Consider the following 26,556-nt stretch of genomic DNA (forward strand, 5'->3'; position numbering starts at 1 on the left):
CTGTTTTTTTCTTTGTTGTCTTTGCCATTTCTCATTCTTAGAGAGTTTCCAATACAAACTCACGAATGAAAAAAGCTCCGGGATAGAATTATTTTGAATTTTCTCCCGCCCTCTTTAGGAAAATGGGGGGAAAAAATGGCAAAACAATCACGCAGCCCACTTCTTTCCACGTGAGGCGGCAAAACGGGAACAGAAACAGCTGTCTCCCGGGTGCCTGCCCTGTACCGATTTTGGTGTGAGGATTGCTGTTGGATGTGAAAGGCAACAATGCGCCCTGCGCTGCAACGTCTAATCGTGGGACGGAAGATAATGCCTGCGTGCGTACGTGTGTCTGTGTGTGTGTGTGTGTGTGTGTGTGTGTGTGTGTGTGTGTGTGTGTGTGTGTGTGTGTGTGTGTGTGTGTGTGTGTGTGTGTGTGTGTGTGTGTGTGTGTCTGTGTGTGTCTGTGTGTGTGTCTGTGTGTGTGTGTGTGTGTGTGTGTGTGTGTGTGGTGTGTGTGTGTGTGTGTGTGTGTGTGTGTGTGGTGTGTGTGTGTGTGTGTGTGTGTGTGTGTGTGTGTGTGTGTGTGTGTGTGTGTGTGTGTGTGTGTGTGTGTGTGTGTGTGTGTGTGTGTGTGTGTGTGTGTGTGTGTGTGTGTGTGTGTGTGTGTGTGTGTGTGTGTGTGTGTGTGTGTGTGTGTGTGTGTGTGTGTGTGGTGTGTGTGTGTGTGTGTGTGTGTGTGTGTGTGTGTGTGTGTGTGTGTGTGTGTGTGTGTGTGTGTGTGTGTGTGTGTGTGTGTGTGTGTGTGTGTGTGTGTGTGTGTGTGTGTGTAGGGCGCATGTCTACGCCTGTCGTCGTCTGCATCTGATAACAAAGTGAGCCGACAGACGCTGAAGTGAAGTGATAATTGTTCACCCCATTCCAATGGGATTAGTGGAACGTTTCCCAAGCTACCAGGCGCGGTCTCTTCGCAAACGAGATCAAATTAACCGAATGCAGGGGGGTTGCAGGGAGAAAGAGAGTCGTTTAAATCCATGGATCGCGAGGGTGATTGCGCTATGAAATGATAAATGATAATTTGGTTTGTATGATCGTCTCCTTTCTGGGGAAGGGTTTTTTGTGTGTGCGCAGCTTGGGGATAGGTTGATAAATATTGTCCATTAAAAAGGAACATGATTTTATCTTTAACGATGTACCAACAAGAAAGAGAGAAGAGCCCCTATCTCACCAATATAATCCTCTTTTAAGAGCTTCCATTTTTACCAAGAAAATCCTCCAGGGAGCGATTACAAAACAGTCCATTTACAGTAAACAGTAGCCTCCCCCTTTCGATGGCACTATTTATCATCCGGTTTTCGATAGGAAAGCCAGAACAGAACAGGACACTCGAGCGTACGTTGACCGAAACCGACCGACCGAATCGATCGACCTCCGGCGTAGAACGAAAGACGCCCAACGATCGATCAAGCGACGAACCCTACCCCTGCCGGCCGGCTTAAAATCACTCCACTCCCTGCTGTGGGGTGCTGAAGGGTAGCAGCAGCATTTTGGAGCAGGAATACAGGAACAGGAACGTTTGCTTACACAAACGCTGACCTCCCACCAAGGGCCGCTGAACGGTACTTTGACGGGGTACTATGGCCGTGCTGCTTCAAAGTCCGGTGCTCCACATTTTGATGAATGAGGTTATTAAATAAACACCTTCGCGCTGCCGCTTGCCTGCCGATGTGTTGAGATGGTGAAAAAGGTTGATTTGCTTATGTGTGAGTGTGTGTGTGTGCGCGATGTGCGGACAGGTCAGTCCAGGAAGTCCCGTGTGTGAATCAGCCGAAATATAATCTTCCACCGGTCATGCCGGTCATGATCGAGAGCGTTGAATAATATTTGTTATTTGTGGAGGGTTTTTTTTCTTTGAGAACGGACTGCTCTCAACCTCCCGATCGAAGTTTGGCACGGCGATGGGAGAGTTATTCGGAATCAAAACAAATCATCGCCCCACATAAGGCCGGATTAATGCGGGGTGTGCTTCACCAAATCTTCTCCTGCTGGTGAAGGCTTCACCGTAGCTTTGTTTGTGTGCTTTACTCTGCACACGCAACAAACATGTGGCTTCATATATAAGACCCGATCCGATCGAAGCTGCTATAGGAAAATTGAAATATGAATGAAGAGCAAGCAGAAGCAACGGAAGAACCGTTTCTGGTACTCCACCAGCAAGCTTCCACACGCACACACATTTTCGTTGGTGTTAATTTAAAGTTCCGCACGCAAGCAAGATCCCCACCTTCCAAAATGCGCTCAAGAGGAAGCTAACGGCCGTTTGTTCGAAACCGATGTTTGATTTGCCTCCGACAACCGCTTGGCTTGGTTGCGGCTACCGAAACACAAATTCGCCCCAGCATTCAACACAAACCTCGAACCGATGGGGGAGTCGATGCCGTTGCGCTGATAAATTAGGAGCAACCAAGCAACGAACCAACGGCAAAGACTTTGAATGTCGGCCTCTTTAGCCTCTTTTCCTTCCAACTATGTGTGTGTTTGTGTAGCTTGCAGGGTTTGCCATCGTTTGAAACAGAAGCCAAGGGAAAGGAGGGGCACGTACGTCTAGTAGCACACGGTGGCCGCTCGATGTTGCTGCCACTAGGCGGTTTTTGCGATCGACTGGCAAGATAGAGGCGTGCGTTAAATCGCTACCCATGTTTTGTGTACAAGCGATACACGAATTCAATAGTGATTATGTTTGATGTCAAGCAATAAATAATTGTGAAGCGAGTGTTACGGAGTCGTTTGCTACTGCAAAGGTTAAGCAAGAAGCAAGTGTAATGCTGAGCAGTACAAGAGTGATCCATGCAGCGATTGGTTGAACGTAATGATGCTTAAAAAGAGTTCATTTTTGCTGTTATTAAATAGCAAAGAGGATAAATATGTATTCAGTTTGCCGAAAAGTAAAAGAAAAATGCTTTAGTTGACTCATAAATCTCTATACAAAGGTACCTCATTCATGGGACAGGACGGTGGCATAAAACTGTAATCCAATCAACCCTGAAACATGATTCCTATCTCCTCTTCAAACAACCCGCCGCCCACCAACCACCACTAACAAGCGATCCGTCCAAGGCTGATACACATGTGACTTGTGCTAAAGACAAAATTGCTCCCACTCGAAGGGGTTCCAAGCGTTCCATCACGCACCAAAAAGCAGTGTGTATTTTATTTGTTTAACAGCAACAGCAATATCTTCACGAGAAAAAACACACACACAATGACACTGCATACGGTGGGTGAGATTTAAGTAAAACAAACGCCTCCCCCCATGAAAGATCAACCTTCGCACGACGCTAGTTTATCTCTTCTAGATATGAATTCTTGCAAAAGATTGAGCGCACTTGAAAGCATTAATCAACCGTTTGCCGACATGCAAGCGCAGCGAGATGGTGCTGATCTCGGCGTGCGTTGCTTGCCAAACAGCTTCCTTCCATCCGCTTTGCCTGTTTGCACGATGGGTGATGAAAGGTATTTTAATTTATTTAATCATCACAACATTCACCACACGTCGTAGACACCGGGCATGGAGCGATGGAGCAGATTATGCGTAATGTAGTTTGTTTTTTCAGACCGTCTGTCTCTGTGGCGGCTGCGGTACGGTTTCATGCTTCGGCCCCAAGTTTGCTGGAAACCGTTTGATGAAATGTGATCTTTGAGCTGAGGCCGTTTGGGAAAGAATTTATTCCGTACGCCCAGCATCATCTCTTTAATTCCTTCTCATCATCATCATCAGCAGTAAAGGTGTGTGCGGCTACACGATAGAAGACCCGAGTGGTTGGATTTCTCACTCCCCCGCCCCCTCCCAATGGTGCGTGTAAAAGCATGGTGCGCGCACGGTTACAGCATTCTTTTCCGGTGAGACACGCGCGTACGATTCATCAACGGGTTTCCAAAAGTTGCGACGACTCGTGTGTCTTTTCCCAGCACCAGACACACAACCATCACTCTGTGCGTCCAGCTTACGCAGGAATGATAGATTTTAGATTGCCCGGAAGAGACGCACCCTGATTCGTTTTTACAAAAGACTTGAACGCTTCTGCAAGCGACGAACCCCGCGTGGCGGGTGGAATTTAAATTGCGATCAAAACGCTTTTGATGGTTGTTACTGAGGTGTGTGTGTGTGCTTGCTTGTGGCAAGTGAAATAAACCCTTTGTGAGCCTCCCAGTGGCTGTTGTCATTGTGTAATCGATTTTTGCCCGAACAAATGCCCCACCAAAAGCGAGTCCCCCGTACCGAGCACAGCAGGGAGCCGTTTGATCGATTTTCTATTGTGAGAACCTTCAAAAACCCGTGCGGAAAATTGGGCAGAGCTTGCACGGTTCATTAATCCTATTTTGCCCCCTCCCCCCCATCTCTGAAAGGGCGAATAAATCTGCACCTCTATGGGGGGTGGCCGTTTGTGCTTTTTTGTGGATGGGTACAACGCGATTCCAGATTCCGTTGTAAAATAGATGGTCTAGCTAAATGGATAAACTCTGCGGCTTTCTTCCCACTTTTCCTGCTTGATCGTCAACAAACTACACTCGCCGGAATAAAGACCGTTAATGATTTTACCGCACATGACGCCAAATTCTCTTCTGTGAAGCAGCCCAAGTAGGGGGATGGGCCGGGGAAATGATTCCACTTACCGGTACTGCACTATTGCCGTTGCTGTGGGGCACGACGGTGGTGGTGGCGCCGGCGGCCGGCGTGTTGTCGATGGTGTTCGGGAGTGGCTTCTCCCTCGCAGGCTGCAGGGTGGGCTCATTATGCATGTCTGGGTTCTAGAGCGGCCGGATCCCGTTTCGCATCGCCTGTCCTCTCTGCGTTCGCTTGGGACGGTTTAGAAGCAGCACTGCAACGGAAGAGACTGGAAGAATGAGAAAAGGAATATTAAAAAAATGTTGGTTGAAGAAGCAAAGAAGCGAAGAACGAAACCGGCAACACAACAATCATTAGCGTGCGGTACACACTACGAGACAAACAAGAGCGGTAGGGCGCGCAATTGCGTGAAATATGCCCGTGCTCCAGTTTTACGGTTGGTTGGGCAATAAATGATCACTTTTCTCAGCCCCCCTCCCCTTCCACGGTTGACCGTAGGAAGCAAGAGGGAACGATGCATGAGCCTAACGCACAGCCTGTAGTCGCATATGGTGCGTGCGAGTTGACGGTAAAGGGAAAACGATTTGCCAAGAGTAATGAAATATCCATTACCTAGAAGTTGGAATGGTAGGGATGAAAATTTGAATTCATGTTTGGGTAAAGCGTGACAGTAAACGGTGGCAATCAGGTGAAAGTTAGAAGCGACCAAAAGACGTTTAATTTGAACGGTGGTTGGGGATGGTATGGTGCTCTAAGTTGAGATGTTGGAGATCATTAGATAGTTAAAAGGGGAGCTTCCAGCGGGAAAGGTTTATGCAGTGCTGCTTAACTTCAATTGGCATTAAGCACTTGTCGATATGGTTGATATCTGAGAAGAATTTGGAGAAGTTGGTAGCCAAAGCTGAAGTATTCCGATTCAATTTCTAACTATTAAGTAGTGCCTATTTATTGCTCGATCAAATCCATTTATTGCTCGATGCAAGGTTAAGGAGCGTTATGGAAGGACATCTCAGAACTCCAATGTGTCGCGCCATAAAGATGATATCTGCGAGGTGACACTGTGAACTGAGGCTTTGGCAAAGAAAAGGAACTTGAGCTTCAAAGTTGCATCTGCTGATCAGAATTTGATGTCCTAATGGATGTGGACAGTATTCGTTGTGAGAGTTAAAGGCTTAGTTTGTTTCCCAAGCTGCATTGCCCAACGTGTCTAACGTCCTCAATATTGTCGAAAAAGCCACAACAATTACAACACCCCGTCACCTAATGCTGCTGTAATATACAACCCCAACACGACATCATTCTTTAACCTCAAACTTTCAAATCGCTTTGGGCACATCCGATAACTAACAGACAGTTCGTAACACCGCCAATAAACCGCACGCGCACGTTAAAGTTATTTACATTTCAACCAAGCCCAAGTCAGTGAAAGGAACTCATTAATATTGGTTCTTTCGAAAATGGTCCAGAGCAGATCAGAAAAGGGGTTCGATTTCACGCCAGCCACAGGTGGTACTTTTGTGGTCCGTCCACACTAATGTTTCATATTTGGGATGGCGTTTAATATATGCATTCAGGAGGAGAGGATCGTCTTTCCATCGATCTCGGGCCACAGCGTGCTATTTCTTCCACTTCCTTTAACAGTACGGTGCTAATGGAAGGATGGTAAAAAAACACACACAGACAACAGACAGCAACATCGAAACAAAAGTCCCACAAAGCACACACCAGCAACTCCATTCAACCGGGGGAATGAAAAGGTCCATTATGTATCGCTTGCAGCGCGTTTAGCTTGCCCAGCGCTTTCCCGCCCTTTTGTTGCTGGGCGGATCTCGCTCGGAAGCGCAACAAACGGAAGCGAAAAGTATCAAGTACCCTTTAATCCGACGGCATCCAACAACAACACTCGGTCGGGTGTCGGGTGTGTGATAGGAAGCGGCCGAGGAAAGATAAAACAAACACACACCAAAAATGCGTCACTTAGGGCGCCCACAGCGCGATGGAGAACAAAAAAAAACGATCCCAAAACGGCAGCAGCAGCAGCAGCATCAGGTGTGAAGTAATAATGGTAGCCAACCGAACATTGGAAATCCATTAGCATGTTTGACTTTGTTTTCCCATTTTCGAAAACCACCGCTCCCCGTCGGGTATTTGAACAGCTTTGAACCTGATAGTTACTGTTTGGCCGGGGAGGTTTGAGGTTAGGGTTAAAAAGTAGAGCTAGGACACAACAAAAGCGACTCAAAACGGGCTGATGATGGCTGGGAGGCGGCAGCAATCGAACCGTTGTTGGAGCGCTTTCCTTTAATCCCACTTGATGGCCGTTCCGTCTCGAAATCGTTCGTTCCTTAACAGGAAAGAACAGGGCGCCCCTTTCCCCGGCGATCAAGTGGGAATGTGTGTGTTTAAAGCTTTCTTCTAATTCCCGACGCTCCTAATTTCGATGCAAATTCCACTTTCGAAGGTGATCTAGTTTATCTAAATTTAAATAATAACACACGAGATACGAGATCGAGAGGTCATGTCTTGGGAGTTTCGGGAGTGCACAAACACACTTTCGCTGTTATCTTGTCTCTCGCTCGTAACAGTCCTTTCCTGTCCTACACGGATGTGATTCATCATGCTCGTAGAACAGCATGCGTGCGTCTAGTTCTATACGACTGAAACCATTTCCTTATATGTGCACAGGCTACACGCGACACGCCAAAATTAGCGTGCTTCAAATGGATGGGGCTTAATGCCGCAAACGAACCGAACAAACCGTTGTTCCGTTTCATAAATCATCACTAAGCAGGCATATCGTTGGCAACGCGTGTCCCGTTGCGCCCGTTTCAGCCCCAAAAGCGGAAATGTCAAATAGATCTTTTCTGGGGGCAGGCCTAGAACGGTCGTTTTTGGGGGGGCCGATTCATTATTGCCGTACCATTGCCTGCGATTTGCCACCCAAAAAGCTGCTCGGCCGTAAGGGCTTCACAAGAGCAGTATTTGATTTATGCTACTCAACCGCAGAAAAAGCGTTTTTTTACGCATAAAGCTACAAACTAACAAGGCCACATGCAGCAGCCTCGACGTTCCTTGGCGCCCGGATAGGAATGACAATTTTGGTGGTTTTATTTTTCGTTTGTTTTTCGCTCTCTGTACCATTCAATTTTAAACACAACACCAGCGCTGGTAGATTCATTTACTGCACCCATTCGCCATTAGCATGAAAATGGAAAGCGCTTTTTTGAGCTGGAAGTGTCTTGGCGGTGGCAAATAATATAAGAAAGGGGTGAAGAAAAATGGGAAGGACAGAAGGAGAAAAAAAACACTTCCAAGTGAAACAATCGAACCGGTTCCTCCGTGCGCTGGGATGGATGGCCGCATCGAATCCGTCACCGGGCTCCGGACATGGAGTTGATCGATCTGTCACCGTCATCTGGCGAAAACTGGAAGTCCCAGCCTGATGCAAGTGGAAGTTAAGTTCGTGTTACTGCGAGTTAATCCTTTTGTAAGGCTTTCGAAGGGCATCATACACATAGGAGAGGTGTCTGTACATGTTTTGCTCACTTTAACCAGTTTGCACAAACTTATTTACATCCAATCAACACGTTTTATTTTGAGTATAATGCACAAAAAAAAGAGATAAACAATTAGCCAAGACATGTTTCCCCCACTTCCACATCGTCGTCGTACACTCGAAAGGTTACGAAGAACATTCCACCCCGAAATGACATCTCACGTTCGGTGGGTTTGGAATTTTGACAGCGTTTTAAAATTGCTCCAAACCCCCAAGAGCCAGCCTTTCTGCTGTTGGTCACACCTCTCGCGCAAAGGGATGAGCGAGAAGGAACCGACAAATCTGAGGCAGCTCCCTCGAAAAGACGCTCCCGAAATGATAAAGAAAGATTGGAAGAAGATTGAATGTCACTGCGAACGGTCGCGTTGGCTCAGGGGATGAAGCAGAATGCTCCAACAATAAGGCAAACGACAATCTGTGCCCTCTTGCGTTCGTGCTACCTCTCTGCTGGGGTGGAACGAATCACTGTCATGCTGGAGAGTACACGATTTTTGTTATTGGGAAGCAACCTTCGCGCTCCCGGGGCGATCGATTTTTCGGACCCCGAAAAACCCCAACCGAAACGGCGAACGAACGCTGTGGAATGTGTCGCGCCGTCGTGAAAGCGAAATTAAGTGATCACACGATCACACAGAGTCGAAATGAAGCCAATTCCATTGGTTGGCTCCTTCTGTCCCCCAAACAAAATTGACCCACGAGGATCGACACACGGTGGAAGGTCGATGAATGGGAAATCGAAAGTATGGAAAAAAGAGACCACCTTTCCACCGCCTCTCTCGTGCCTGCATTCCCGTTTCCCTTTTACGGGAAGCGTGACCAAGGGCTTGTCATCGGCTAGATGTATCGATCGAGCACACACATGTTCACATTTATGAGACAGATGTTTTGGAGCTTGTCTTTATCTTCTTTCCTCTCCTGCTGCTGCTGCTGCTGCTGCTACTGCTGTTGGCCACAAAGGACATGGGTATTATTAAAGAGGCAATATATACACATGTACATTTATTCCTCCGGTGGTGAAATTGGTGGAACGGTCAGTTGTGGACCGTTGTTGCTCCCGCAGCCCTATTATTATCGTAAGGGCCGTTCTTTTCTGTAAGATGGCGGAGCAGAGGGTAAGTGGTCAGGTGGGTCCTATTCGAATGGGGGAGAACTTGATCACTTGATCACATAGCAATCAGTCGCTCGTTTTATGGGTGGCCCACCAACAGCCAGGGGTTGGGATTGATCCAAATAAATACGCAGTTACCCCCAAAAGCAAACAAGCGTTAGGCGATTGGGTGGTGACGATTATTTCCAGCGGTTAACCAACAAACCACACTGGACCAACCACCCAGCACCAACGACACGGAAGCAAGCGGCACGGAAATGGATATTTGTTTATAGTTCCTTTCATTTTGCGCCCGCAGTACCGTGGCTCTAACCTTCCATCATCTCCGTCCAGTTTCCGTAGCGATGATTTAGTGCGATAAACTGGCCAGGCGAGGAACCCCGCGCAGCGTGCACGTATCCGCAGGAAGAAGAACGGAACTGCTGGTTAGAGATAAAATTATGATAATTTTTATAGACTAGCGCTAGTTAACAAATAGTCGGTCGGGGTTTTCGAGAGTGCCTGCCTGGATGGCAGTACAACAGTTTGTTTGGTACAGGTTTAAAGCCTCGTTTTTTGGTTAACTGCTGCTCGCCACTCGAAGCTGGATCGTAAAATTAAATCACCCAAATTTCTGCTCCAGCATACACACGGCGGGCACGGGCCCTGTCTGTCATTAAATGTAACACCGTACGCCTTTCCCGAGAGCACGATGATCACAATCAACATGGGCGTCGTGCGTTTCATGATAAGCAAAAGACTCATTTCGGCGCACGGAAACAAGCGTCAAAAAGTGTTGGGAGATTAAAACTTAAAATCAGTAGGAATGTGGGATTTGAACGTAACGGGAAGGGAAATGACACCAAAAGAGGCCACGATCACGGGTAACTGTGTTCCAATTTTGGGTGTGTGACATATATCGAGGTGTTCGCTGATAGTTGTTTTTACTTTATGGCCTAAAATTTCAAAATTTTAAATATTTATTCGTTTTGTTAATCACTTATGCTTAAAAAGTGGATTTATAAATATCGAGAATAAATTGTCATGCAGTTTTTATAATTTCAGGCGTTTCACACCATTTAAATGCCTACTTTAAGGGGCATTTTACGTGAAATGCAATTTAAAGTTACTAAAAGAAATATTATAATTCAGAAAACGATCGAAAAAAGTACAGAAAAAGGCCAACATGGTCTACCCCTTTCGCTCTTTCTACAGACACTCGTCCTTCTTGGGTGTGGTAATTTCAACGCACAGCCGTAAAGTAACCCTCTCCCCACCTCCGAACGAGTTTTCGTCGTGTAGAAAATCGACTTTTAAATGTAATGTGAAATCGGTTAAATTATGCCAACAATTCGAGCGGCGCCAATTATGAGAAACGCGAGCCCGCTTTGCGGCAACGCACCCGTTCGCGGGAACGGGATAAGAAAGTGTGATATAAAATTGTGTGACAGAAAAAAAGCCCCGATTGGCAATTTGACAACCGATTTCGATGTGTCAGTGAACGGCGAATTGTAAACGAAGCGCCAATTTCCGTCCCAAAATCGATAATTTCCGCCCAGCTCGCTCGAGCGCCCTTTTGGGAGAGATGGCGTAAAGAAGGGATATAAAAGTATTTAATCGAAACAGAGGTCCTCCCCTTTTCCCTGTCGTCTTCGACTTCTGTGTAGCTCCCGAAAGGGGTGGGTAAACTCCCCAAAAATCCTCCCAAAACACCCGGACTGTCCACAGTTTGGCGGATGTTGAACTTTTGGTGGCAACAATATTGACCACTTTTACAACCTTGCGCCGTGTTTCGCTTGCTTCTTTTTGGTCTCCCCTTCATCCTGTCGCTCCCTTCCATTGCAGCCAACGGGGAAAGTGTTCCGAGGGCGAGCTCTGGATGACATTTCGTTGCGCGATAGCCGGGAGGAAACGGGAGACAACCGAACCGAACAGAAAGGAACGGAGAAGAAAGTAATATGCGACAAAATGATTAAATCGTTCGCAAAACCCGTACAATGGCCGGTCGCGCGTAAACATAGGGCGATAGAGAGAAAAACAAACCGCACCGTGGTCAGGCTCGGGCGAAAAGAAAGGCGACAAGGGATCAAATTTGCCTAACAATGATCGCCCAAGGGGGCTTCTTTTTTCGCTTCCTTTCCACTTGAACTGAAGCGCTTTAATCGCGTTTCCGAGCCCAAGGGGGAAAGCTTACGCCTGCTTCCGGATGTTGCGCGGATCCAGATCGATGAAGCCCGGACTGGCTTTCGGTTTTGTTTGTCCACCCAAGCTTGCGCGCGCCTCGAGGGCATCAGTCGCCAGCGGGAATCGATCGAGGTTGTAAACATAACGAGGGGAAACCTGTTGGAAGGCTCCGCCGGCAAAAGTCCGGCCTTTGGAGTGGGCTGCTGCTACCCTTCCACCACCACCACCACCCCAACCGGATGAGCGTAAAATCGATTTCACCTGAAGCCGACGACGACTTTGAATAGACGCGACAACGTTACGGACATTATCCCTTGTTTCCTCCGCAGAGCAGATCGATCGATCGAGTTTGATCGTAACTTTTGCCTCCCATTCTGTACACCCATTTGTGGAGCAATTTTTATCGTCTTGAGCCCTCGCTTAGGCTGTTCCGGGAGCGTATCGAATGCACCACACCACCACCAATTGCTGCTACAGAATCGCATCGTGCCGGTAGCGCGGGAGCAGCAATAAATCGTTCCCCCTGCACGAGTCCTTCCGTTTGATTGGAGCTCGCAGCAATGTAGCGCGCGATGTTAACAAACCAATCAACTGTCAAAAGAGCTCCGATCAAACGTCAGAGAGCTTTGGGGTTGGGAGAATACATTTCCCTCTGCTAAAAAGAGCTCCGGGTAAAGACGACATACAATTACCGTTCCGTTACCGTCATCTTCTAGCTTACAATAAAGCGAGGGGAAAAGGAATAAAGAATGCGTTACAGATGCAAATACGCGTCCACATGCACATGGGGAAGAGCAAAAGCACTCTAGCCATCAAACTGCGGCTGAAGGATGCTGTCCACTTCTTGCTGGAACGCTTTCTAAAAGCAATCTCCAATCCCAGACCACCGTTTCTGACTGTTCAAATGATGCTACGGGCTTTGGGAGACTGTTTGTTCCTGATGTGTTTGTTTAGGAGGGGGTTGTGTGGGAAAGCGATTTATTGCCCATCGAATAATTTATTTCATACTTCGATATTTGTGATGCGTTTGCATGGGTTGGGATGTTGAGATGCCACCATCATCATCATCATCATCATCAGCTGCGTTGTTATTTCATTCAGAGCAAACAATACTTCTTAATGCAACAGAGTTGTAATTTTCTGCCATAATGGGAGTTTGTTGGCTCTTACAAATTGTTGATTCTCGTAATTTATTTATCTATTAGAAAAAAACCCTTCCAAAAATACTTAACCAATTCATGGAAATGGTATTAGAATGGAAAATATGAAAAATCTTCACAGTAAAACCTCCATCACGAGTTCAAGTGTCACGCAAAATACATCACGAGTTCACTTGGCCTTACTTGTCAAAAACACCTGAAGCGTACAGCAAACCTCATTTAGATGGATAATTTCCACACCACCAACACTAATGATGCAATTACCCAGCTGCTGCAAGCGCGCAAGACAAGATCTCCAAAGCTCAAATTGCGTTTATACATATCTGTTGGGCGTGATTAGGTTAAATGCGCTCAATTAAGATACTAGATTAACAGAACATTTGAATTCATTAGAACTGGAGGCTGGACGGTCACTTTGTTATTTTTTAATTAAATAAACATTAAATAACAGCCCAAGATCATTATAGTTTTAAGAAAGGAAGCAAAAAATACTCTATAACCTTGTGTACAACGCTCATAACAACGCAATCAAACGAGGGCACCGAGCGACTTGAGCAAAGAATTTGCTTGCCTCAAGAACACATTGTGGACTGCCCGAGACAATCGACGTCATGTGTCAGGGGCGATCATTATCGCCCTTATTCCGTGAAGCTACCACCCTTCAAGGCACTCCTGTCTGTGTGTGTGCGAGTGCTCTATCAGCCCTAGAAGCAAAACGGTTGTTATTTTTTGTGTACTTTTTTACTCCCTTTCGCTTCTGTTTGTGGCTTCTGAACCGACGCGCAATTGCAGTATCTTGCAATCTCGCAACTAGTAACAGAGACTTTCTATTTCAACTACACCCTGCTAGTGGGACGGTAGCAGAGAAGAGGGTGTGGAAGTTCAATCACGAAGACGCCCGAAGGGGGTGACCACATTGGAACGCGAGCCGATCGATCGATCGATCGCCGGGCTGTCGATTACTCTGGTCGGGAGGGTCGGGAAATTGGTCTCATTAGTGGGCAGAGGAATTTGACGCTCCGCATGCCACATGAGGATGAGCAAATGGGAAGATGCAAGAGGAGGAGAAGGAGGAGTATCATCACGCGTGCAATAAACAGATGTAGCTAAGTGCAACAAGTGCTGGGACGGGGTATGGCCTGTACGCTGAGAGATGTTCACACATCTGGGGAGAGGACAACGACACTCAAGAAGAGATTCCAACCAAACCAGAGCCGTCACTGTTGAGTGATTTAAGGGCAGCAAAGACTCCTAGATACACTGCTGGCGTGCTTTTGTGACTAACTGAGTGACTGATTTCATGGATCGTTAGAGCCAAAGATTAGTCGAAGCTTTGCTGGAACGTCTCCTATTACCCCGGGGGTGGGAAGAAATAGTCATCAAAAGAGGGACATTAAAATATTTAAATCGTTTTGCCCCGCGTATCGTAGCGATCTTCAGAGGGTCTTCTTCATGCCGGACTCTTCGCAACCTTGCTATCGCAAAAACAAGCGATAAACATCGATACATAATCACTCTCGCTCTCGGGTTGATCAAACAATGCTAATGGAATGCTGCTGCGCTAACAATGTTACAGCTACGCGTCGCGTAAAGGTCTCGGCTACCTGAAACTGGATGCTTCACTGATTCACCATCAATTTCAGTAATTAAGTGTGCTGTGTCCTATTGGGTTCCGAGTCTGTGGGTGAATTTTGCACCGACAGAATAGTCTTCTCATTTCCATTTTATCTGCACCTCTCCGATCTAAGCGATTCTAATTGTCACGCGGTGGGAGCGTGGCACGTGTTTCGCGAGCTGCGATCTGATCGTACAGCGATAGCGATCTAACCTCACTTCACAACTCACCACAGACACACACACACACACCCGAAAGCTCCAAGCGTGAACATTACTATGTTAGACAGTCCCCTTTTTTCGTGTTCTCGGGTCCAAAATTAGCATCATTTTTCCATAAATCATTGCCTCAGGATTCCTAATCCTCTCCTTGTCTAAGCTCTAATTAAGAATCGAACGATCGGATTGTCCCCCTGGATTGGATTGCCGCACCGTAACGATCACAACAGCGTCCGCCCCCTTTTAATAGTGCCCGGAGGGTCATCGAGGAAATTAAAAAATCAAAAAGATGCGCTAGTCAGCGTGAATCAAAACAAAACACAGACACTAAAAAAACAAACACAACCGAACTCTAATACTAGAAATTATGGTGAAAAGTAGCTCATCTTAGGGATCGGGACGCACACACAAACAAACAAACACAGGCGCTTTTTTGGGGTGTGTTGTGGCAAAAGCGATAAAAAAATATTATCACCATTAATATTCATTATCAGAAGGCAGGCCCGATCAGGTCGCCACAAGCGAGCAGCATTCGAGATGGGGTGATGAGTTTTGCGCCCGCTCTGGAAAGGGGATGAGATTTCGGGATCTTCGGGTCTTATTATTCGCTGCTCGCTGTAATGCGTAAACCGGCTGGAAACAAACGAACGATCAAACATTAATCTTATTAATCGTCATCCGTTTGCTTCCACGCTCGGGGTACACCGACGAGCAGCGACGGGCCGAACGCCCGAAACCTTTCCGCGTTCGAAGTCAATCATTCACGCACGACCCGCGCCGCAGTCCCGCATCCTTCTATTAAGAAAAGCCACAAACGTTCTTGGGCTCCACACAACCAATCGCGAAAGTCATTAACATTCCGCAATACAAACGTGGCGGACGTGAGGGATAGAGAGAGAGAGAACTGAAGGGTACCAGAAACACATGCACACCAGAGTCAGCGCCACCTTTTAGAAGAGACCCGAAGAAGGCGGGAGTGTTTGACCGTTCCGGGGGGTGATTGTTTGGTGCGGAGACTGGGCGGACAATGTGTAAGGAGGCTTGCAGGCGAACGATTTAACCACGGTGCCCGCGATCACATCATGATTGAGATGAAACCGTGTGCGCACCGCCGTTGTCGTTTGGCGACGAGCAACAGACAGCAAACATGCGCTTGTTGCGAATGTTCCCCTCGCGGGGTTGTATTTTTGGGGCAATATTTTACCCCTGCCCTGCCAAATTCGCAACCCTGGCGGTGAGGAGCTCGTGGTTCAATTTATGTGGAGCACCGAAAATATTGAACGACGACAAGACAAGGCTCATTAGCGGTTTGGGGGATTTATACTGCAGCGGATGTAGTACGTTTTTACGAAGACACAAGATGTGGCCGGCAATGAACAGTAGCAGCATGGGGCTTCATTAAAAGAACAAGAGGGTTTGTCGTGTGATTTTCTATTTAAAATCATAATTAAGAGCTTATTTGAAATGTTCTAATTTAAAGCGATTTTTTGAGTATGATATAATGCTAAAAATCCTACTTTTTTGTGTAAATCCTGGTCACGGCACCAAACATTATTTTAATTGCACAAAAAGGTTGCTTCACTTTTTCTGCGAGAAATTTAACGATCACTTAACTAATCGTTGCTCGGCCATTTGAGCTTTCAACTCCAAATAAAATGCTCTGCATTACGACCGGAAGTGAAATCCTTTTTTTGTGTGTGTGTGTAAAGACCGTTAACGTTAAAATTCGCATTCGCTAATGCTAAAGCTCACACACCCTTCTGCGTTGCACACACCGAAATCGAACATAAAAAGCTCTAACCAGGAGGTGTGTGTGTGTGTGTGGTGTGTGTGTGTGTGTGTGTGTGTGTGTGTGTGCCTTTAAACGTATGTTTTGTAGCAAAATTTAATTGCTTGGTTCGTGCCCGCGCTGGTCCACACAATTTGTCTCCTCCTCTGTCTTCCCGAGCGCACGACTGCCGGAATTGTAGCGCGTACTTCCAAATCGTAGAAAGTGATCTCATTACGCTTCGCAAGGGAGCAAACAAGCAACAGCAAACAAAAAATGGTTGCTACTTTGTACCATTCTATGCGCGTGTTTATTTGAATGGCTCGCGTTTAACTGCGGCGGGGTGGCATTAGAGACACAAGGAAAATCAGCAAAAAAAAACCCTTACTGCTCTGTATTTAAATTTCGAGCACATACCTTACCATTACGCTGGGGGAACCGGCTCCAGTGGACGCACGCTTCTTTAATTTAATTATATGGCGTGAGCATAATATTAAGAGCATACTTCCTCCAAGCTGCGGGCCAAAGGTGGGCAGATTTTTCTAACGATTTTTGGCTATCTATTCCATTTTTTTGGTATTACAATGGCCTCGTTATGTTTTTTTTTTCAGTCTCCTCGGTTCCCGCTTTGTCTCCAGCGAGGTCTCTCCCTCGTTCGTTGTCGTTAATCTACGTTTATTTACTTTACTTCCATCGCTGTGCCGGATTAAAACCCTTCGAGATACTTGTTGTTTTTTTGGGACGGATCAAGATTTGGAGGGAAGCTAGGCGTGCTGGCGCAGAGACCACGCACAAACACCGCAACAACCATTCCCGAGCCGTTTCTAATGACGCATAATTGTGTCTCGTTACGAAAAAGCGTCCAATGAAGCTGAGAGAGACCCGCGCATCGAGCAAGAAAAAACGACATTTGGGTGGGTGATGATTATGATTAATCTCCGGTCGCACGAGTCCACCAAGCCGAAGCCAGAACAACCCAAAACCGACCGTACTTTGTCGTTGTCTGCTGTTTGTTGTTTAGCCCCGAAAGACTGTAGGCTTTATCTCTCGCGTGCGCTTTCTATCTAAATGTTGCTAGCATAAAAAAGGATAGAGAGAGAGAGGTAGAAGAGGACGAGAAGAAAGAGTGCCGAACGTCCATCAAGTTGCTGCCTTCGGTACGACGGAAGTGCCAACCGCTGTCACAAACGTCCCGCTAGCCCGCCTGTTGAAATTACTCACGACTTGTGCTACCAAAAAAAACCCGTCGACTTCTTCTCCTATCAGATTCTTGGCCACAAAACAGCGCACACACACACACACGCACAGAGCTTAAATAGATGGTAAAGTAAACGGTTTTTCGGTGGGACTGCGCCGCCGCCGATGTCGAACCGAGTCGCAAACCGAGCGTTAAAACGAAAGACTGCACACGCAAGCGACGAACCCCGTCCGTTTGGTGGCATGTCATTGCGCGACGATTCTCACACCGCTGCGTGAATTGGGGCCACGCGACGCATAGTGCGTCCGTGATTGTTTTTGGTGCTTTACTACTACGCGGTTTGGCCTTGATGCTGCGAGTCTGGCGAGTCTTGCTGGGAGATGCAATACGCGGCGATACCTACGCCCGATATGGCGGATGTTACCTAAAACCCCTTTTTGGGAAACAAGATGGATGGATAGTTAAACTCTTCTCATCAAGATTATCGCTGCTGACCTTTCCACCGGTACTGGTGCGGACTAGGGAAGGATGGAAGATGGTTTAAGATTTATTTCTCACCACCCAAAAGCGATCCCAACCCGGTGGTGGAAGAAACGTGATCTATTGTCGAAATGACGCCGCTGGATGGCCCCGCGAACGCGTCATTATCCCGCAAAGCAACACACACACACACACACACACACACACACACACACACACACACACACTAATGAGCACCCTACGATCCAGTGAAAGCCAGCGGGTGAGGGGAAATCAATCGGCCAACCATTAAAACGTGACGCTATTCGGGCGTCCCTATCGGCGATGCGATATCGACGGCGCACGTACTACTTTGTAAGGCCACGTTCTTGCCATTTTTAACACCGGCCGAGAGATGCCAGCCGGCGGTTGGGCAGAATTGGCACGCATCCTTCTCTGCTTAGCACGCTTTTTCGAACTCTTCGGAGTGTGTCTGTATGCCTCGCTCAAACAACAGGGACGATGATACACAGGGGGTGTTGTGTGTTGCTGTATGATTACGGCCGATTACGCCCGTCTGCCAATCGGGAGGTGGTAATAAAAGGAAGGGACGCAGCGACAGCAACAAACATGCGAGAAAATGACAGATAAAGATAGATCTCTTATCCCCGGCAGCGTCTCGCGGCTAATCATCTTCCACTGATGGACAGAAAAGAGGGCAGACCAAATCTGTGATGGGGCCGTGATGTTTATCGTGTCACGAGCGAGCAGAAAGTGCAAAAGGTGTTTTGCGCGATCGTGCTTGTACGATCAAGGCTGCTCAGCATCCGTCGGTCGTAACTAGTAAGAGTGAAAACGCGCTGCACACCCCGCCGGGATGTTATAATATTTTAATGAATTAATTAAATCTTCACTGCACGTCGCCTCCACACCGCACGCTTGCTGCTGCAGCTGCAAAGCTCTTAAAGAGTAAAAGTAAACGAAGCGAACGCAAACGCCAGATCCTGCGAATTGGGAAAACGCGTAGCAGCGCGCGCGTCAAACGGAACGAGATTCACACGCTGACCAGCGGACTGGCGCAGGAAACAGGTTGTTGCTGCATGATCGTGTGTGTGTGTGTGTGTTTGCTTGAGAGTGATTAACTACACCTTTTGGAGCGCGTTTCCACTGCACCCCGATGGCCGCCGTTTTGCGCTGTTTTGTGCGAGCCCGCTGTTAAAAGGTGGTCAGTTGAGCTTATCGCTTTGGAAAACGGCAACGGTGGGGATGTGTGTCTTTCCACCAAGCGGAACATGCTTCCCATTAGTTGCAACAATGCACACATACACACACATACACACACTGTTGCAAGGCCGGTTGTGTATGTGTGGATGTTTTCCTCACAACTTCCGCACTACTTCCGGGGGCAGTCCCTCACTCGTCGCTTTGATTCCTGTGCGCTTTTCGTTTTTTCTCACGAACGCTCTATCGATGCAAGAATTTGCTTTGGATTTGTTATTATGTACCAACACGGGGGGGCAAGAAAAACGACTATATTATAGGGTTTGCTCAGTTCTAGTGAATCTTTCAACAAATCTTTCACTTGGCAAGAGGGAGGCACTTCTTGCGCCCTTGTATAAGGAAGGGGAAAGGTGCCCTACAATCAACAACAGCAGAGGGAAAAAGCTATCAAAAGAATAGGGGCCATTTTGAAATTACAGTGTTCTGGTTGAAGCGCTACTCATCGCTACTCTATCAATTCCTGCTGATTACAAGGTAGCAAACATGGTAAAAAGCGAAACTTGATTATTGTTTAGAATTGTTTGTTGCTTTCCCAGCGGTTGGGGAAGGGAATTTTGCTACATTTTCACGCTTCAAGCGTTTGGTGAAATGGTAAAGGCAAAGTAACAGCGCGCAAATACGCCCCTTAAATGTGTCGTCACTGATCGCACATGAGCAAATAAAACGAACGACTTCAATGCAGGCGACGAACCCCGAAGCGATCCTGCGAAAGCGAGCAATTGTGGCTGGAAATTGCTTATTTATGCATTTTGCGACTGTGCACTTTCACCGTGACCGGGATGCATCGGAACAGACACACACACACATACACGGGAGGGCGCGGATGTCGATCGATTTCCACATAATTAGATAATTAGCACCGGGAGGGTTACAAGAGCAAGAGAGAGAGAGAGCCCTTTCTCATAATTAATGCCGCAGTGCCCCGGGACGACTAATGCGTCGTACGGTGTGTGTGTTTCCCTTTCCGTTCCGTGATTGTTTTTTTTTTTTTTTTTTTTGTCGTCACTCCCATCCACCCAACGTTGCTGGTGTCGATAGTGAAAACTGATCCCCTCCGGTAGCCGATGACGGAAAAGGAAAATTATTATTATCCGCCCCGCTACCTTATGCCGTGCTGGTGTGGGACATATTGAACAGAAGGCTTTTTTTTGAATGGATGGATGGATGCCATGGGATGGGATTAGATTTCACTAGAAGGTGTGACTCTCAGACGAGTGAGGCTTAATGTTCCCACGTCACAGCCCACCCGGGCCTTCCGGATGGCGGCGACAAACGGTCGATAAACATGGCTCCACCGTGGGGGGGAGAATGGGCAATGCAAATCAACCACAGGAAAATGAATTACTTCCACCTTTCCGCAGAGTATAATGCTGCGATAAAACATGATACCGTGGCATTGATCCATTGGCAGCAGCTATCTGCCAACAACAGCCACAAGCACATTCACACACCGATGGCGAACGGAAGAAAGTGAAATTTTATGCCATCGTAATAATAATGGACTTTTAAGCTAAAGTCGAGTAGAGGTTATTGTGGTGATGTCGATACATAAAAAACAACAACACTACAAGTGAAGCCCGATCCATCATAAACCTGTTTCCCGCCCCTTTCTCCCACGCCTTTTGTCTTGCCCCGGCCAAGCGAGAAAGTCCAACCGAGAGAGAGAGAGAGAGAGAAAGAGACTGGCTGTGCCGGTGTGTCTGTGTGCATTTCAGGTTAAGGGTACGATGGTGCACGAAAGCGTAATCGACACTGGCAATTTACATTTTCACCCCAAACATCGATCCCGTAATGATGGAAATAATAATAAAAGAAAGCCAGTGCCTTCCAACGAACCCCGCTCCCCCTGACTTTTTCTTTGACGGGACACGAGCGATCCGATCGGGTCGATGGCTTCTTAATGCGCTTCCCCCTTTCCTGCTTCTTTACCTCATTTCGCACAGGGGTGCGATTTATCAACTCCGAATGCTATGCGGGACTGTTGCCGCAAGGGGAGACTGTATTGTTTTGCGGGGAAAAATTGCGCGAAAATTCACATACGATCGCGATCGACACTTTCGACGGCGGGGCCAAAGGATACCACAATTGTAATGAGAAACGTAGCACGGTGTCTTTGTAAGCGCGAAAGTGCGATCGTGAGATCGACACATCGACAGGTTTGAATTGAGGCTTTTTTTATTTTTGGTACGATTGCCTCCACGCGATCGAGGAACCGTTTTCGCAAATCATTTATAATTTTTTGACGTTAGAGAGCATTCAGAAAAGTGCACGAACTAAAAATTGATACGATGATAAGGGTTAATTTGTATCGAAATAAAGCAAGCCATAAACGATGGCACGATCTCATTAAGATTGTACCTCGTTGAGCTCGTGCTGGAAGCATTATTGTGCTGCACGAACAACGATCGTCTAGGAAATGAAACCTGAATTAGAGCGTTATATCGTCGGCTGACTCATTAGTACACCCATTTTGGGGGATTAGATTAGTGCCGTCCAATTGTTTGGTGCTGTTCAAAACCCCTCCGGCAGGGAGAAGATTATTGATAAATTAGCTTGAATTGTAATCATGGCGCAGACGCAGACATGCAATGGCGTAACCAGTTGGCTGTCCGCAAGCGCACTCGAACGAGCAGATCGTAAACAAGCGGGCAGTGGATTGGAAAAGTATTTTCAACCAATTTGTGGTCTGGCTTGATGCTGTTGTTGTGGAAATGGCTTCTCTTTATGAGCTGATTACATTGCTTTGATTATTTGTATTGAGGATTAACTGCATTGATTCGGGAGCGATCTTACGGTGCAGTGGTAAACGATCGGACTTACGTCATGCCGGTCTTGGGTTTGAATCTCGCACTAAACACGCGTTTCTATGGAGACAAAATGATTGGTTTGTAATTCGTAGGCGATTGTTTTAACACAAAATAACCTTAAAATGAGGCCTTCAAAGAGACTTATATACTCACTCTCAGATACATTGTGCTTATTTTGACATGTGTTATTTTGGTCTTAATGCATATTCAGTTTCATAATGCAAATGGATCCATCCCACACACACAAAACAAAACAGTTTGTCCCACCTGGCGGGGAGCTGTTAAGCGCCCTTCTAACACCAGTAGATCCTATTTCTCGCCTTTGAATTACGTCTCTCGCCAGTCCTCTCACCATTTTTTTTGCCTTTCAATTGGGCCGCGATCAATTCGAGTGTCATTGACCTTCCCGTCGAGTGGTCGAGTGAAGCCGTCGCCAGCCTCGCTGGACACTGTCAAATATTCTGCTAATAAAACAATTCAAGAAGGCAGAACAATGAATCTGCACCAGCAAGCAGAATGGGGAGAGGGAGAGAAGCTGCTATCGCGCACCGTTTGTAGCATGGACCCCGCTCAGGAATGACAAATGCTGCGGGAAGGTCGACTACCGATTATTGTTAGGAAGGAACAGCAGCAGCCGCAGCAAAATGGGAGAAAATAAAGTCAAGCGCAAAGGAATAAATAACACAAAAGGGGGCCGAAGGGGCAGGGGCACCACACCAAAGCACCGGAGCACAGCCCGAAACGAGTTCTCGGTGGGCTGGAGTGTGAGGTTAGAGGGCTGATTGGCGGTGTCGAAGCAGCTCGCGAATAATTCATCGCCGTCCGCTGGGGCCTTTCAAGTCAGTTCGGCGTCAAGCTGGACCTTTGGATCGTTTTTTCCTCCTCCTGCTTCTTCTTCTTCCTACTCTTCCTCCTCTTTCCTTACTTCCCATTTTCCCATTCGTTCTGCTGCGGACTACCGTTGCGCGAATTGCTGTCAAATCGCGAACCCGACCGAGCGTTGGTTGTTGTTTGTGCGATAAGTTGTTTACTTGTGCAAAAGGGTACAACGTGTTTCGGGCAGGGAGAGGGGCCTCTGGGTGGGGTTCCGGGGGAGACGAGACTGCGCTGGAGTTAATCACTTTATTGCGTGGAGAGAGAGAGAGTCAACGCGTCCGTGTTGTGTAGGAACAGCAGCCAGCGTCGCTGCAAAGAACGGGAGCACGTGGGGCTTACGGGGTTTGTGTGGGGTGCACACACACGCGGGATGACAGTTAGCTAGCTACCGGTGAAATTGATCGGCGAAATCATACCCCGGGACGGCTGGCGTGTTCGGGGTAAAAGATGCGCTGCCTCGCTTACGCAACAGCGAGCGTTTGTTGTTAACGCGCAGGCTCTCTACGCAGGCGACCTTGCTTGTTGCGTGTGTCTGGTGTCTTGTTCCGGCCGGGGAACGATATATTATAGTTACGAGTAGCAGGAAACAAAACGATTAACTAGGAACACCCTATTAAAAGATGGCGGATGAATTAAGAATAGAAAATGATTAGCAGGCTGCTGCAGAAAAGCATTTGATGATCCCGGAGGCATTTGGACGGAAATATTTAAAACTAATTATTCCAATATTGTCTGTCATTATGTTTTGTGGAGTACTATCGGAAGTCATGCATGGGATTAACGGAGTCAACAAAGAAGAAATGAGCTATTCCAATCGCCAAGAAAGAATGATAATACGTTTGAAAAGCTCTTGTTGGTATTTTAAAGTTCGGTCAAGGTTAGAATTGAACTCCCGAGTTGTCACGTGTAATCCTGTACGTTTGGCACACGACTAAGGAACCTCATACCAGCAGGAAGCGATAAAACATGATCATATTCTTAATGTTCGGAATGAATTAACTTCCTGATTGTACAACAATGTACTCTATTGTTGGTTTTTAATAATTTGCACAAGCAAATCAAACTCTAACGCAAACCGTCATCTCATGCTCGTGCTGTGTGTGTGTGCATCCCCATCGCGCTTATAAGTAAGTTGTTTTGTAAAGTGACAATCCAACTAACCGAATAATTGACACCGTGTAAAGGTGCAAGCCCTTCTCAAGCCTGCTCGGACAAGCTCACTTGACCGCTTCAACGCAACAAGGGCAAGCTTTTGTGCATTAGGAGCACCGTCGTTTCGGTGCGCTTCTCTTATGCGCTTATTGTCACTTGAGCCACTTTTCGACGCAACGCTTTTCAACAATGTATAAGCTCGCCGTTCGTGAGGACCATCCGTAAACGACAAGCAAACAGCTTTGGCTGTTTTTTTCGTACCACAAAGCCTCTGCTCGCCGCTCTTTTGGTGTACGAAAATTTACACATAATAGGAGAAAGAAACACTGAACATGCTGCTGCACGTGCTCGGAGGCTTTTGACCTAAATTTAAGAAGCGGGAGATGAAATATTAGGCACACAGTTAGGCTGAGAAGTTGTTTTGCTCCACTTTACTATCGGTATGCAGGCTCAACAACGAGAGGTGGTGTGCAAAAATATGCAAATCCTCTCGAAGGAAACAAAAAGGAAAGAGGAAAGAGGGGGGGAAAGAAAGCAAAAGCATATGCCCTTTACGTGCCAGAATGGAACCAGTTTTAAATGGGGGTTTTAAATTACAAAAGGATTGTACACAATACACAGCAGACTCATCTGAGCCATTTTCAAAGGAGACTGAGCGATCAACAACATTCGAATTGGAATGAGAAATAGCACACCTTAAATTTTGGGTATGAAAAAGTAATTTAAAATATTGCTGATTTCCTGTGCTGTTGTCTTTTATCAACCTCATTAGCAGCAAAAGCAATAATACGCTTCGACTATGGCCAGTTGCGTCCACATTCCTTCGCATTGTAGCGCACTTTCCCACCCCAAAACCAATGACTAAACCCGAACAATCGCGTGCGATTTTTCCCATTTGTTTCACCCAATTCCAACCACCCCGCGGTCGTCCAATAATTTTCCACGTCCGAGTTCAATAAAAGCTGATTGCATTTCTTCTTTTGCAGCGTTTTGCACCGGGGAATGACGTTGCCTGTTTATTGCACACACACAAACACATACAAAGAGAAACAAAAGTGCCGGGAATGGACAATATTTCTCACCAATCTAGGCAAACGAATAGAAGGTTCCAGTGTAGCAACCGGCACGTGGAACGAAAAGGGAAACGTTTGTCCCATCGCATCGCGCGCCTCGATCGGAACACAGTCGAATCGAAAATGCGAATTTGAATTGCATGTCCACTTCACGGTGTGGTATAGGAAGAGAATGGCTTCCCAGGCGATCGGGAGTGTTCTTTCTCTGAAAGGTAAAGTAATCAACCGCGTACAGGCCATCGGCGATGACGATGAACGGCGGACGCGGGAACGCTTGGATTGAGATTTTATTGCCCGGCACACGAATTTCAACGGCGCTCGGGTGCGATTGCCTTTCTGTCCTGCCCTTTCTAAGACCATATAAACCGCGCAGCGCAAAATAGAAGCGAAGGAAAGATGATTAGTTTATACGGCGCGCTTCACACCATTTCGCTCGGTTCGGGTCAGCCACAACAGCGCCGTCCATTTATGGTTTTGGCCTTTTCTCGAACGGTGGGTTTGGGGAATGGGAAACGTATGGAAAACAAAAACTGAACAAGATGTGAGGTCGCCACAAGGGGGCTTATCGAACCAAAACAGCCATAAACCACCCACCAAGGGGAGCGGGGAAGGGGGGAGGGTGGGCGGGGTGGGAGAAAATGATTGACCGACGCATTAGCGTCATCATGCTGTCCATTAATCCGATCGAATCGATCGCCCAATCGTGCCCGATGACCATGAAAAATCGGAAATAAACTGCTTATGCCATCGCGGACGCTTAAGTGTGTGTCCCCTTGTAACGGTCACATCTTTTGAAATGGACAATTTGTGACCGCCTGCATCGAAAATCGCCTCAAAGTGGTTGGAAAGAGCTTAATTTTTCGAGGGAACCATCAATGAATGAACGGATCAGTTTAACGGCGCACTTTTCAACATTCCATAATTACCACAATGTCGGGTGGCCTCCATATTTTGTACCAAGAGCATGAAAAGAGCAAACGCAGTAGGTTCCATTTCACAAACCGACCGCCCTGCAGCAAGCGTCGATTTGCATCCAAATTGAAATTCACACCGTAAACCTCAATCCGTCCTTGGGTGCGTTTTCATGAGTACTTGCGCAGCAGTCGGTTTTATTTATTTATTTATTTATTTATTTCATATATATAAACCGACGGATCATCATGTCTAATCGGCAACCTTATAATTAAATTAAGGAGCATATAAATAAACATCTAGTTATAAGCAAACATTACATGTGACGTAGACGCAATTTCTCCTTGAACGTGGAAGTAGACATACTAAAATCGAACAAATCTAACACTTCATTGAACTCGAGGGACATACGTATAATAGGGTGTCCCTGGCTATGGTTGTTGCGGGTACGCGGAACACGGAGATGGAAATTGGATCTAAGAATCCGACAGGGAGCGAACAAATTGATGCTGGCTAGTAATGCCGGGGAATCGATCTCTCCGTTAAGGAGCCGAAATATGAAAAGGCATTGGGCGTTTTTACGTCGAGAGCAGAGTGGTTCAAG

At 46.9% G+C, this 26,556-nt stretch overlaps 1 protein-coding gene across 1 annotated transcript in view; it reads right to left on the reverse strand.

Annotated features, from left to right (window-relative positions):
- LOC121598301 overlaps positions 1-26,556 on the reverse strand; it is a 48,615-nt gene that overhangs the window by 14,409 nt on the left and 7,650 nt on the right. The window contains exon 2 of the mRNA XM_041924928.1: positions 4,654-4,874. Within this exon, the coding sequence (XP_041780862.1) occupies positions 4,654-4,779 (126 nt within the window). The 5' untranslated portion in view covers positions 4,780-4,874. The remainder of the gene's footprint in view (positions 1-4,653; positions 4,875-26,556) is intronic.

This window comes from Anopheles merus, chromosome 3L, assembly GCF_017562075.2.
Source record: "Anopheles merus strain MAF chromosome 3L, AmerM5.1, whole genome shotgun sequence".
NCBI classification, from domain to species: domain Eukaryota; kingdom Metazoa; phylum Arthropoda; class Insecta; order Diptera; family Culicidae; genus Anopheles; species Anopheles merus.